Source organism: Mytilus californianus, unplaced genomic scaffold (genome assembly GCF_021869535.1).
Source record: "Mytilus californianus isolate M0D057914Y unplaced genomic scaffold, xbMytCali1.0.p SCAF_4, whole genome shotgun sequence".
Lineage (NCBI taxonomy): Eukaryota > Metazoa > Mollusca > Bivalvia > Mytilida > Mytilidae > Mytilus > Mytilus californianus.
In genome coordinates, this window is record NW_026262690.1 from 665865 (window position 1) to 681464 (window position 15600).

At 31.1% G+C, this 15600-nt stretch overlaps 1 protein-coding gene across 5 annotated transcripts in view; it reads right to left on the minus strand.

Annotated features, from left to right (window-relative positions):
- Nucleotides 1-15600, minus strand: part of LOC127737231 (E3 ubiquitin-protein ligase TRIP12-like) — a 113657-nt gene that overhangs the window by 63271 nt on the left and 34786 nt on the right. For all 5 annotated transcript variants that reach the window (XR_007999281.1, XM_052247766.1, XM_052247764.1 and 2 more), the window contains 8 exons: nucleotides 7192-7287; nucleotides 5048-5133; nucleotides 3925-4122; nucleotides 2849-2941; nucleotides 2439-2600; nucleotides 2110-2232; nucleotides 1032-1143; nucleotides 270-334 (listed from right to left, as the gene is read on the minus strand). Coding sequence is in view for 4 of the 5 variants with exons in the window: in XM_052247766.1 (XP_052103726.1) it covers nucleotides 270-334; nucleotides 1032-1143; nucleotides 2110-2232; nucleotides 2439-2600; nucleotides 2849-2941; nucleotides 3925-4122; nucleotides 5048-5133; nucleotides 7192-7287 (935 nt within the window). In the remaining variant the exon portion in view is untranslated. The remainder of the gene's footprint in view (nucleotides 1-269; nucleotides 335-1031; nucleotides 1144-2109; nucleotides 2233-2438; nucleotides 2601-2848; nucleotides 2942-3924; nucleotides 4123-5047; nucleotides 5134-7191; nucleotides 7288-15600) is intronic.

Consider the following 15600-nt stretch of genomic DNA (forward strand, 5'->3'; position numbering starts at 1 on the left):
AAGTGTGGAAAACTGATTTGCCGGACTGACGGATGGACAGACGGACGGAGTGCAAACCTAAAGTCCCCTTCGACTTCGTCGATAGGGGACTAAAAACAAGTTTTAGAAACTATGTAGTTGCTAGAGATTTCAAGCAGGCATTTGTACAATTTATTACTCCCTTGCTTTAGATTAAGTGTATATTGACATTCAACTAAACAGTCAAAAAATTTCAATTTAATAAATATCTGAAATATTTTTATAGCTAAAAATCTAATAGTTAAACACACCTCAACAACATTTTCAGTCTGTTCAGAAGTTCCGACCAAAAGGTAGCATAAGGTATCAGCTATTTCTAAAAATAAATAATGTTCAAATTTACTGCTAGAGACAAATCATCAAAAAGATAAGAAAGGTGTTTATGCATATAAATAGAAGAAAACATTTTGAATGATCACTGTAAGTTTATTTACTTTTATTTATTTCCATAGCCTTTTCTAGAATAAAAAGGGTGATTTGAAATACTTCTTTAAAAAAAATGAATGGTTGTTGTTGTTTCTGGAGGTAAGCTTTAAATAAAATTATTCCATTCTATTGTTTTGTATAGAAGGATAAAGTATCTTGCCTTTTGTAAAAAAAAATATCATTCAACCAATATAAATAAAAACAATTGATCCAGAATATATTTTTCTGATAAGAAAAAGTTATAGGTGTTTATTCACATGTGCCAGTTTTGCAATGTGTGGATGCCAAACATAAATGATAGTATAAGACACATATTTAAAAAAATCATACACACTTTTGTTCCTTTAAAGTGGCAAACTTACTCTGTTTGAGTAGAACAAAGGCTAGATTAGGACAACTAGCACACATTATTGCTAACATTATAGTGGCATACTTACTCTGTATGAGTAGAACAACTGGTAGATCAGGACAGCAAGCACGCATTATTGCTAACATTAATTTGGCATACTTACTCTGCTTGAGTAGAACAACGGCTAGATAAGGACAACTAGCACACATTATTGCTAACATTATAGTGGCATACTTACTCTGTTTGAGAAGAACAACGGCTAGATCAGGACAACTAGCACACATTATTGCTAACATTCTGATCACCATAACAAAGATACCAGTACTTATGACAGGTGGGCTCACAACCAACTGAAAAATATAGGTACAAGTAATGTATTAAAACAAATAAGGGGGAGGGATCAATGAAATGTGTGCATTGCAAGATACACACACCCTTTACATGAATATTGTTGATTTATGTTTGAACCTTTGAATGAAGCATAAGCAAAAATAACACAGTTTGTACATTTCCATGTATGAAGAACCCAAGAGAATCTCAAATTAATGTTGCAGTTCTTAGATGGGACTCATCATGTTTACTTACTGAGGAATTGTTATACGGATACATTACCAACTAAAAACTAAATTATGGATGAGTCATCTAAAAACATTACTTTACACAACTGAAAAATGTTAGTGAACTTATTATTCTGTATTTGTTCCATCTTTATGTGTATATCATGCCTGTGCACCTGGAAAGAACTGGTGTATCAAATTTGTTAACAATAGGTAAACAGCCTAGTAGGTAATTATTTTATGAAAAATTACTTCCTACAAAATAAGGTAAATTCAGAGATTTTTTGCAATGTTTTAATTATTGGGAAAATTGCAACAAGAAAGTTTCTACATCATTTCCTGAAATCATAATAATTCTCACGTTTGTCCATTGTTCAACAATGCAATAAATAGCATGTAGCAATTTCTGAATTTACTGCAATGAAAATCAGTTAAACTACACCAAAATATAATTAATCTAATATCATTGGGTTACTGTAAATTTAGAAATTATTGCCAGGTTTTTATGAATGCGAATAATGCAGCTGAATGAGTATCGCATTAATAAGAACTCACATTCTTATACCTGATACATATAACTGTATGAAGGTTTTTACTGAAATTGCAATAATTAATTTTAGTCCATTCCACCAAATTCGCAATAATTTCTGAATTTCCTTCTGCCTATAATTTTTGTTATATAATTTTAATTGAAATAAGTACATCTGACAGTTTCTGGTGCATTAAATTTGGACTCATTTATGTTATTATTAAACTTACGAGCTGTTGAATATTAGTTAACAATCCATGAGCTGACATTTCCTTCAGTACTCTCTGATCACTGCTAAAATTATCAACCAATCGAGAGAAACATAAACAGCAACTCTCCACAGACTTCTTATCCTGAAATCACATTATCAGTAATTTAATTCTTTTTTAAAATTAAAGAAATGTGTATTTTTTTTAATGATTAAAATTCCAATCCCGAAAAATAATTGAAAATATCAAATAAAAATTGACAGTGCTTGTGTTGATCTAATGGGTGAAATAAGATTCAAGCCATGGTAGAGACCTTCTGAAAAGTGGAAATATTCAGTGCTTGTGTGTACCTGATGGGTGAGTTTCGAACTGAGTAATGGTAGAGATTCTCTGACAAAGTGGAACTCTTCTGCTGTAAGATTCTGTACACAGTTGGCCGTCACTGCTAGAGCACTTCTCTGTGCTGTAATACTAAAGAAGTCCAGAAACATCAGACATGCTGAAATACCTCCCTGAAATATAAAAGTAACACTGCAATTACTCTCTTATCAATTCTTAATAGAAATACAGTCTGAAGTTCTCTTTTATTTCAATAATGATTCAAAACAGGATTATTAATTGAATAGAAAAAGCTGACTTTTGTGCAGAATTAATAGAAAAAGCTGACTTTTGTGCAGAATTAATAGAAAAGATCATAAGAATCATTTCTTTTTATAAAACAATCTGAATATTATAATATCCATCTTTTCACTAAACTTACAGCTTGTAATATTGCTTTACTGTGTCTTCTTGATAACATTTCTAATGCTGTTAAGGACTGCTCAGCAACATCCATACACTGTATTGCTCTTAGCTGAAACAATATCATCATCATTGTTACTTCTTCAAGTTTTTTTTCAGTTTTTTTTTTTCAGTTCAACATACTGAGAATAATATTTCTTCAAAGATAGTCTGTTCTAATGTGATTATTCCTATGGAGACTTGCTATGCTCCTTTTCCCACCATAATTTTTTCTTTATTCATATGAAAAAGACTTAAGGGCTTTCTAGAAGAATGATAGGATGCTAGGCCTAATCGTTTAACCTTAGATTCATATAATGGAATTTTGAAGTCCTCTCTTCAAAAATTTTACAGACCATGTCACAGATGTTAAGGGTATGTTCCATTTGTCATTGACACAATCAAGTCTTTCTTTCCTCAACTGTAACATTACCAGATTTTGACATGGACATCACAACAGATACTATTAGTGGAGAAGGAACTGCTTTCTCTTCCAAACCATCTAGTTTTCATCTTTTTTATTGGTTTTTTTTCCTGATATGGGGGATGGAGGAAGGGGGTGGGTTCAGGGTGCTCAATCTTTTGTTTTGTAATGATTTAAATCAAATATTTTATCATTCTTCTCATGGACCCACACGGGGCAATAACAATCATAATTTCAGATATACAATACAAGGCAAAGGTGTAGTTGATCATTTGAAGAACAAAATTGTTTTTTAAATGAGATAAAAATTCAGCTAATTTATATAGACTTGTCAGCAGCAAGAACCGGGCAAACAGCAGTGCCCCCCTCCCAAAAAATGATTGCAATACTGCAAGAGACACAAGGGAACAATGCTTTATGATCTAACATTCTCACTGTGTCTGGTCTAGGAAAGCAACCAAAATGACGGATAATAGGTTTTGTAGCTTCTTACTTTGTTGAAAAATGTTCAAAACATTAGTTTTCCTAATAAACAAATTGTGTAAGAACTTTATTCAAACTATTTTCTTCAATCACAATTTTTGTATGGCTGTACACAGGATTGTATACACTAATCACTTTATTCTACTCACTTTCTCAAGGAATACAGGCACAGCATCAACAACAACAGCTGATGACCTGGGTAGAGCTTCCATCATGTAGGTCAAGGCTCGACAAGCATGGTTCATAATATCAAAATTATGTTCCATTTGTAACAGTGTAATCAGTGCTGGTACTGCTTGTTTTACTGGGAATCCTGCCAATGTATCTTCATTTCCCATAACCAACAACTGTACAAATACATAGACACATTAAATAATTAACTAACAATCCTTTTTTAAGCAGGTTTCTCACTAGATTTTTTCAGGAAAAGTCTTTGGCATAATCATCATTTGCTGTGATGAGTTCCAGCTAACTTTTGTGATTCTCATAGTACATGTATAAAAGAACAATTCACCTGATAATTAAAATAACGCAAAAGTTTACATTCATTTGACCTCTATATTGCCAGTGAACACCTGTTTAATCACCCTAAAAAACACCACTTGACAAATAAATTAAAATTTCTAAAATTAGGTGATCTAGCCTCACCCATAGCATATCTCTTGAACATTCCACAGTCCAAATAGAATATTGACTATATACTGTAAATTCATAAGTTTTTGCAAAGTTTTTATTATTGCGACAATTTAGGATTCACAATAATAAAAAAGAATTTCTTGATAGGTATATTTTTGCGAATACAAATGCAGCTTACATGCATAATAAATATCATCTTATAAATATCACTGGAATTATCAGCTGCACATGCATGATTACTTTGTTTACCTTAAATAAACTTAATCAAACTATGAAACTGTTAAAACATCATCAGTGATCAATACAAAAAATCAATTAAAGTTTAACAGTAATAGATAATGCCTCAAGCCAAATATTACAACTTTCTTGTGTAATCAGATAATAATCTCTAATGAACAGACGACTAATTTGGTGATTAAATAATCTTTGTTTATTTTGTTTTATACAATTGCTAGATAAACATAGACTAAATTAATGAACATTTTAATATATTACTAGTTATTAATGTTTTGATATTTTCTACAATACCGCGAAATTAAATACATGAGTATGCATCGGCAATACCAAATCCACGGAAATAAGTATTCATGAAAAAAAGTACATATACAGTATGCAAAAATGATGTTTAATAATTACCTGACACATTTCAATAGCTGCAGACAGTTGTTGGTCCTCATTCCCTGTTGCTTGTAAACCTTGCAATAATTGCTGGGCTTTACTCACTAAAATGAACAGAATCATGTGAGGATTTAACATAATTTGTGACAAACTTTGGCTCAACCCTTTCCTCTCTATACAAATGAATTTCAATGCCTAACCAATACTCCATACAGTAATGTATGACCACCCCAATTAAAGTGACTGTATTCTAAAGTTGTTTATTTCCAGTTCAAATCAATAAATTCAAAATTTGAGTCTTCCTTTACATCAAATACTACTTCATTATGTCAGGGAAATGTTCAAATACAATGCCTTTGAAAGTTTAAAATATATTCAAAAGTTAAACTAAATTCCTTTTTTTAGAATTTTATCAGAATATTGGAAATTACTATTCTCACCAACCCCGGATCCAGTAATCTGAGTTTTTGAAAGAGTATAAGCTAAAGATTTAGGTTTTATTTAATTTTAAAACTTTTTTCCCTTTTTTTTTTCCTTGCTTTGCTGTTGTTTATTTTCGTTTTTGTAATTTGAAGTCATTAATATTCTCATAATAACGTTAACGGTACCAATGTTACTACACCAGTAAACTTCATCTTATTTTGATTTTTTTGTTTATTTCAAAATTCAATTTATAGTCAGTTTTTATCTCAAATTCTTTCAAGCTGATAAATGTGCTTCTGGGCATTTTAACTCATTTATAGAAACTCTTTGTTTTGAACTGTACGTAGGCCTAAACAATAGGATAATCCCTTACTAAGAACATGATTTCATTCATTCTTCACATTTAAGAAACACCAAATCCTACAATTTCATTGGTCGAGAGCACTTTGTTATATTCTAACATATACCAAGAATATGTGTCAATATAAAACCATACCCTGGGGCACGATCTTTTGTTTATGTTCAGTGAACCATGAAATTGGTGTCAAGAATGTAACTGGTAATGTTATTCTCACAATGAGCATGTGTACTTAGTTTTAAGTTGATTTGACCAAAACTTCATTGTAAACGTCCTTCACCAAATTTTAACCTGATATTTGATGACTAAAGGGGGGACAGAGGGATGCAGAGACCAGAAATGTAATGCTCCTTAAAACAGTATGCGGGACATAACTATGAATTCCAAATTGTGTTAGGGCATCTTTGTTTGAGTGAATAAAAAGTTCATTGAGATGTTTTTTTTTTAATTTAAATAAGCCATGATTTCAAGCTGTATGGGAGAAAATGTGACAATAAATTGATGACAAAAGATGGACATGCCATTCAATACATTAATCAAAGTGCCTGTGAGTACTGAAGGGTTAAGATTGCATTCATTTCATGGGGGAAAAACTGAAAATTAATCATTGCATTGTTAAGCATTGGAAGGCAATACTATGAATTGGAGTTTCATTGACAAGTTTTGAAATGTTCATGGATAGAATGTTATGTGCAATGCAAAATGTTTTTTTTCTTCAAAAGTAGTGATAAAGTCTGGAAAATTGATAACTATTAAGGCAGTCCCATAAAGTTTTAATAACACAAATGCAATCTTTATCCCCCCCCCCCCCCCACAAATCAATTTGTACTTCATTTTCACAATAAATTTAAAACTTGTAATTTATGTAACAATTCCAAATTGACAACAGCATGATTGAACCCAATATTCTACATGAGGCATATAGGATATCAATGGTCTAGAACATTGTAAAATAGGTTTAATATTGGAATTTGTTTTAGCCCCTATAGAATGATTAAAGGGACACATATATTCTTTTTGAAAAAAGTGAATACAACTCATACCACACACCAAATATCTATGGTTTATCATTAATTGTTTATTTGAAATGGACCCACTAATTAATCTGTGAACATTGAAGTTGGTAACACAGGAAAGCAGCATGGTTATCACAACGATCACTACATTCTAAATTGTAAGAATATAAGTGAAATAATTTGTCTGGTGAAGATCTGATATTCAATCCACACCTATCTGCAGACATTTCAAATTTTTTCAGTTTTTCCATGAAATCTTCTCAGCCTGTAGCTCTTTCCACAAAGAATATTATGAATGAAATTGATTGTATGTTTTCTTCCAAAATTTTTTGGTGAAATTGATTACAACAGAAGTTTGTACATACTTGCTCCTCCTCCCATAGTTCTGTGTAAAATCTGATGCATTCTGGGTCCTAGTGTGTTGAATAAAGTTGATGACAATCCTCTAGCTTCTAATAATGCTGGAAAGGAGATAGGTAAACATAAAGTACATTTCAGAAACTAAATAAGTAAACATCATGTACATTTGAGAAAGGAAATAGGTAAACATCATGTACATTTGAGAAAGGAAATAGGTAAACATCATGTACATTTGAGAAAGGAAACAGGTAAATATCATGTACATTTGAGAAAGGAAATAGGTAAATATCATGTACACTTGAGAAAGGAAACAGGTAAACATCATGTACATTTGAGAAAGGAAACAGGTAAATATCATGTACATTTGAGAAAGGAAACAGGTAAACATCATGTACATTTGAGAAAGGAAATAGGTAAATATCATGTACATTTGAGAAAGGAAACAGGTAAATATCATGTACATTTGAGAAAGGAAACAGGTAAATATCATGTACATTTGAAAAAGGAAACAGGTAAATATCATGTACATTTGAGAAAGGAAACAGGTAAATATCATGTACATTTGAGAAAGGAAACAGGTAAATATCATGTACATTTGAGAAAGGAAACAGGTAAATATCATGTACATTTGAGAAAGGAAATAGGTAAATATCATGTACATTTGAGAAAGGAAATAGGTAAATATCATGTACATTTGAGAAAGGAAATAGGTAAATATCATGTACATTTGAGAAAGGAAAAAGGTAAACATGATGTACATTTGAGAAAGGAATAAAATGCTCCGCTCGGCACAGCTTGATACGACCGCAGAGGTCGAACCCTGAACAGTTGGGACAAGTATGGACACAACATTCAAGCTTGATACAGCACTGAATTTGGATTGTGATTAAATATTTGACACAGCATAGGTTTCTGACACAGAATGAATGTGGTCTAAGAACTTAAAAAAATTTTAATTTACCTATTCAAACCTTATCATTATTATTTGCTTTTATATATAAATCAGAAATAACCAATTTAAAATGGAAAATTTTAAAGAAAAAAAAGGAAAAAAAAATCCCCCCCCCCCAATTTTTTGAACCCCCTTATGATTCATCACCCCCAATCTCAATCCCAGCCTTCCCTTTGTGGTATGGTACCTTGCAGTACAATTTCAGAGAGATCCATACACTTGAACACAAATTATTGTCGTGAAACTAGAAAAATGCTTTTTTTTGGCCCCTTTTTGGCCCCTTATTCCTAAACATTTAGGGAAATTACCCCCAAACTCAATTCCAGCTTTCCCTTTGTGATATGGAACCTTGAAGTACAATTTCATAAAGATCAATACACTAACACACAATTTATTGTCATGAAACTAGAAAAATGCTTGTTTTTTGCCCCTTTTTTGGCCCCTAATTCTTTAATTTGGAGGCAATTACCCCAAAAATCAATCCCAGCATTCCCTTTGTGATATGGAACATTGTGGTACAATATCAGAGAGATCCATACACTAACACACAAGTTATGTCTGGAAGTTACAAAAATGCTTATTTTTGGCCCCTTTTTGGCCCCTAATTCCTTACCTGTTGGTACCATAACCCCCAAAATCAATCCCAACCTTCCTTTTGTGTTATTGAACCTTATGGTAAAATTTCATAGAGATCCATTCACTTTAACTAAAGTGAGAGTGCGAAAACCAATGTGTCTTCGGACGACACCGCCGAAAACGTCATACCAATACGACCGCAAAATTTATTTTGCTGTTGTATAAAAAGTTAAACATCATGTACATTTGAGAAAGGAAATAGGTAAACATCATGTACATTTGAGAAAGGAAACAGGTAAACATCATGTACATTTGAGAAAGGAAATAGGTATACATCATGTACATTTGAGAAAGGAAATAGGTATACATCATGTACATTTGAGAAAGGAAATAGGTATACATCATGTACATTTGAGAAAGGAAATAGGTAAACATCATGTACATTTGAGAAAGGAAATAAGTAAACATCATGTACATTTGAGAAAGGAAATAGGTAAATATCATGTACATTTGAGAAAGGAAACAGGTATACATCATGTACATTTGAGAAAGGAAATAGGTAAACATCATGTACATTTGAGAAGTACATTTGAGAAAGGAAACAGGTAAACATCATGTACATTTGAGAAAGGAAACAGGTAAACATCATGTACATTTGAGAAGTACATTTGAGAAAGGAAACAGGTAAACATCATGTACATTTGAGAAAGGAAATAGGTAAACATCATGTACATTTGAGAAGTACATTTGAGAAAGGAAACAGGTAAACATCATGTACATTTGAGAAAGAAAACAGGTAAACATCATGTACATTTGAGAAAGGAAACAGGTAAACATCATGTACATTTGAGAAGTACATTTGAGAAAGGAAATAGGTAAACATCATGTACATTTGAGAAAGGAAATAAGTAAACATCATGTACATTTGAGAAAGGAAATAGGTAAACATCATGTACATTTGAGAAAGGAAACAGGTAAACATCATGTACATTTGAGAAAGGAAATCAGTAAACATCATGTACATTTGAGAAGTACATTTGAGAAAGGAAACACGTAAACATCATGTACATTTGAGAAAGGAAACAGGTACAGTGTTCTCCCCAGGAGTTTTGGATAGCACCAGGGTAACGCGTGTGGACAGCTCGGTGAAATGATTCATACAATCAGTTGTGTTGCGTTGCGTTGCTTAGCTATATTTCTAGTTACTGCAGTATGTCTCTTGTTTTGTTTTAACATTGTGGTACTGTGTTATGTAGACATTGAATCAGAAAATTATTGGTAAAAAAAGAAGTAAATCAATAAACAGTTTGTATACTCTAATATTTTTTTTAAATAAATAAAACATGATTCATTTACAAAATATTCATCTTAATTTAAAGTAATCAATTCTTTTATAAAATCCATGATCAATAAAAATGAAATATCATTCAAAAGACCAAAAATGTTCAATTTAAAATTTTTTTATAGTTTCTAGAAAGAAAGTTGTTGTATGTGAAAGGATTCTTGTCATAAAGAGATATAAAATAACAAGAACAAATATTGATTTATTGTTTGAACCAGTTTCTATCTTAAATTAAAAAAAAAAAAATTTTTCATAAATTTAAAAACATTTTGTCATAGATTTCATGTAAATATTAACCTTTCTTGTCTTTGGTGATAATCAAACATTGATACAGACTTAATACTGCACTGAAATCTAAATCTTTATTTGTCATGATCCATTTAAAAAGAATTCCTAAATCTATAAATTTATCTTAGGTATTCAATGTCAACAACAAAGTCTCCCTATTTTTCCCGCCTAAATGACAGGAAGTAGATATAAATAGATTTAACATTGGCTCATGGATAAAATTTGCAAGATTACTTCTGTTATTCATTAATTGTGGATATAGATATCCAGTTTGAAGGTACAGTCATACATTTTATTTATTAAATAGAATAAATTGCAATTAATTGCAAACACACTTTAATATTCTACGTGAACTAACTGGGTCATGTGATATGTACATATATCCGTCCCCTTCACAGATACTATAGTTTGAAACCCAATATCATGCACTTACTATGTCATAATTAAAGAAAATTTTGGCCATGGTTTAATCAGACATATTATACTATACTAATGAGCTAACTTTATTATGTACAAAAAATGTACAGGCGTGTGTGCAACTATCGGGTTCACACTGTTTGTGTACAAAGTATTTGCAGACTTGTCACAGGTCAGCGCTTGGGTTGTGAGTGAAGCCATAAAATAGTTATCAGTGATCATAAAGTTATGAACTCCTAATTAAAACACAAAAGAATAATGTAACAAGTTATAATTACATGGATTAAATCCAATCAACAAGGTTAACCTCATAAGGTAAATCGATCACGTGGTGTCAACAATCTGGGTAAACTGGTTTGAACTGGTCAAATTTCACCAGGAATTTTATACCGCACGGAAAAGATTAAACAAATCGCTTAAAACTTTACCGATTTACAATTTTTTTACTGAAAATTTAAGCACCACGGTCAAAAATTATACATCGCGGGCCCGCGGTCCTTTAAGGGCCTGGGGAGAACACTGAGGTAAACATCATGTACATTTGAGAAAGAAAACAGGTAAACATCATGTACATTTGAGAAAGGAAATAGGTAAACATCATGTACATTTGAGAAGTACATTTGAGAAAGGAAACAGGTAAACATCATGTACATTTGAGAAAGGAAACAGGTAAACATCATGTACATTTGAGAAGTACATTTGAGAAAGGAAATAGGTAAACATCATGTACATTTGAGAAAGGAAATAAGTAAACATCATGTACATTTGAGAAAGGAAATAGGTAAACATCATGTACATTTGAGAAAGGAAACAGGTAAACATCATGTACATTTGAGAAAGGAAATCAGTAAACATCATGTACATTTGAGAAGTACATTTGAGAAAGGAAACACGTAAACATCATGTACATTTGAGAAAGGAAACAGGTACAGTGTTCTCCCCAGGAGTTTTGGATAGCACCAGGGTAACGCGTGTGGACAGCTTGGTGAAATGATTCATACAATCAGTTGTGTTGCGTTGCGTTGCTTAGCTATATTTCTAGTTACTGCAGTATGTCTCTTGTTTTGTTTTAACATTGTGGTACTGTGTTATGTAGACATTGAATCAGAAAATTATTGGTAAAAAAAGAAGTAAATCAATAAACAGTTTGTATACTCTAATATTTTTTTTAAATAAATAAAACATGATTCATTTACAAAATATTCATCTTAATTTAAAGTAATCAATTCTTTTATAAAATCCATGATCAATAAAAATGAAATATCATTCAAAAGACCAAAAATGTTCAATTTAAAATTTTTTTATAGTTTCTAGAAAGAAAGTTGTTGTATGTGAAAGGATTCTTGTCATAAAGAGATATAAAATAACAAGAACAAATATTGATTTATTGTTTGAACCAGTTTCTATCTTAAATTAAAAAAAAAAATTTTTTTCATAAATTTAAAAACATTTTGTCATAGATTTCATGTAAATATTAACCTTTCTTGTCTTTGGTGATAATCAAACATTGATACAGACTTAATACTGCACTGAAATCTAAATCTTTATTTGTCATGATCCATTTAAAAAGAATTCCTAAATCTATAAATTTATCTTAGGTATTCAATGTCAACAACAAAGTCTCCCTATTTTTCCCGCCTAAATGACAGGAAGTAGATATAAATAGATTTAACATGTGCTCATGGATAAAATTTGCAAGATTACTTCTGTTATTCATTAATTGTGGATATAGATATCCAGTTTGAAGGTACAGTCATACATTTTATTTATTAAATAGAATAAATTGCAATTAATTGCAAACACACTTTAATATCACTACAAACCAGTAAAGTCTGAAATGGCCTATATCTGTACTCGACTGTACTGATTTTTACTCGACCAGTCTGAATTGGTCTGAATTTTACTCGACATTACTCGACCCCAGTCTTAACCATACTCGACCGTACTGATTTGTACTTGACCCTTATCTTTGCCATTGAAAATAGTCTGAACTATTACTCGACCAGTCTGAAACAGTCTTAACCCATTCTCGACCTGTACTCCACCAATTTTTTCAGTCTAAACCATACTCGACCAAAGGTCTGAACAATACTCGACCAGTCTGAACCATACTTGACCAAAAAACCTATATTTTTTTTAAATGTTAGCTGTTAAAATTAATTTCTTTTTTTCTGACAATGAAAACAGCCACAATAAAATAAAGATATATATAAAAATATATTTTTACATCCTTACATGATTCTCAGATTTATCAAATAGAGATAGTTAAATTAAATTATCTTATATAATAATTTAATTATATTAATTTTAAAGTTTTAGAGTTTTGTTAAACAAAAAATTTTCTTTTAACTAAAAACCACACCTTTACTGAGAGTAATAAAACCTTAATAAGGTGCTTCTTGTTTGGCATGTGTGTTTTTTTTTTTAAACTTAATTTTCCTAAATTCCTAAAGAAAAACTATATAGTGGTTTCATGGTTATATACAATAGTTATATAATTATCTTTTTAATGAGGTAACAACAGCCAAAAAATCACTGAAATTGTTTAACCTTATATTAGAAATATATCCATTTTTGTTATAATTTGGGATATATTATATATAATATATATCAAAAGGGGATAAAAAAATTAAAGAAATAGATAAATTTTTTCTTCTGATTTATAAAGTAATACCTCCTGCTTGGGGCAAACTCATTAAAAGATCACACCTGGTCAGAGAGTATTAATTTCTAATTAACATTCATTAAAAATTGCAACATCCTGTAAAACTTAAATCGCAAGGCCTTTTGAATTCACTAGATAAGTAATACACGAGTTTAAGAAAAAAAGGGCTTTCTTTTTACCTGTAAAACACACATGTACTGAGATAAATAAACCTTATTAAAGTGCTTCTTGTATGCCATGTCTTTAATTTTGCCAAAAGTTATTTAAATTTAATTGAAATAAATTTTTTCTGCAGCTTTGGAACACATTTCCTTTTTTAAATGGTTATCAAGGATTGCTATGGAAGTTCTATTATCATGATTATCTTAAATTCTTGGTTTTACAAAACAAAGGTGTTATTTTTAAAATTTATTAAGTTGCTTTATATACTATTTTAAATATATTTTAATAAAAAAAATGTTCACTGCATTATTAACTAAACTCAACTGACACCATAAATCTATACAAGGCTTAAGTAAATGGTGAAAATTGTCCAGTAACCATAAAATATATCTGAAACATTCAAAAAAATTTGAATAACATTGAAAATGTTAGTCCCAATTCGGTTTGAGATTATTTGATCAGTTTGTTTTATTTTTATTTTAAAGGTGATATATATATGTAAGTGTTGATAAATATGGTGTTGAATTTATATTATGTTTATTGTGAAATTTTGGTTTCAATATGCCATATTGAATACATTTTGAATTTCAAATTGTTGTTCAAATTTCTAGCCAGGGGAAATAGCTGTTAAAAACAGTTCCTAAATTGATGAAATACAATAGATAGATACAAAAATTAGGTCTAGGTTGGTTAAGACTTAGTCGAGTATGGTTCAGACTAGGTCGAGTATGGTTCAGACTAGGTCGAGTATGGTTCAGACTAGGTCGAGCATGGTTCAGACGAAAATAAAATGGTTAAGTACTGGTCGAGTACAAGTTCAGACTGTTAAGTATGGTTCAGACTACAGTCGAGTATTATCAAGTAAATTTCAGACCAATTCAGACTGGTCGAGTAAAAATCAGTACAGTCGAGTACAAATATAGGCCATTTCAGACTTTTACTGGTTTGTAGTGTATTCTACGTGAACTAACTGGGTCATGTGATATGTACATATATCCGTCCCCTTCACAGATACTATAGTTTGAAACCCAATATCATGCACTTACTATGTCATAATTAAAGAAAATTTTGGCCATGGTTTAATCAGACATATTATACTATACTAATGAGCTAACTTTATTATGTACAAAAAATGTACAGGCGTGTGTGCAACTATCGGGTTCACACTGTTTGTGTACAAAGTATTTGCAGACTTGTCACAGGTCAGCGCTTGGGTTGTGAGTGAAGCCATAAAATAGTTATCAGTGATCATAAAGTTATGAACTCCTAATTAAAACACAAAAGAATAATGTAACAAGTTATAATTACATGGATTAAATCCAATCAACAAGGTTAACCTCATAAGGTAAATCGATCACGTGGTGTCAACAATCTGGGTAAACTGGTTTGAACTGGTCAAATTTCACCAGGAATTTTATACCGCACGGAAAAGATTAAACAAATCGCTTAAAACTTTACCGATTTACAATTTTTTTACTGAAAATTTAAGCACCACGGTCAAAAATTATACATCGCGGGCCCGCGGTCCTTTAAGGGCCTGGGGAGAACACTGAGGTAAACATCATGTACATTTGAGAAAGAAAACAGGTAAACATCATGTACATTTGAGAAAGGAAATAGGTAAACATCATGTACATTTGAGAAGTACATTTGAGAAAGGAAACAGGTAAACATCATGTACATTTGAGAAAGGAAACAGGTAAACATCATGTACATTTGAGAAGTACATTTGAGAAAGGAAATAGGTAAACATCATGTACATTTGAGAAAGGAAATAAGTAAACATCATGTACATTTGAGAAAGGAAATAGGTAAACATCATGTACATTTGAGAAAGGAAACAGGTAAACATCATGTACATTTGAGAAAGGAAATCAGTAAACATCATGTACATTTGAGAAGTACATTTGAGAAAGGAAACACGTAAACATCATGTACATTTGAGAAAGGAAACAGGTACAGTGTTCTCCCCAGGAGTTTTGGATAGCACCAGGGTAACGCGTGTGGACAGC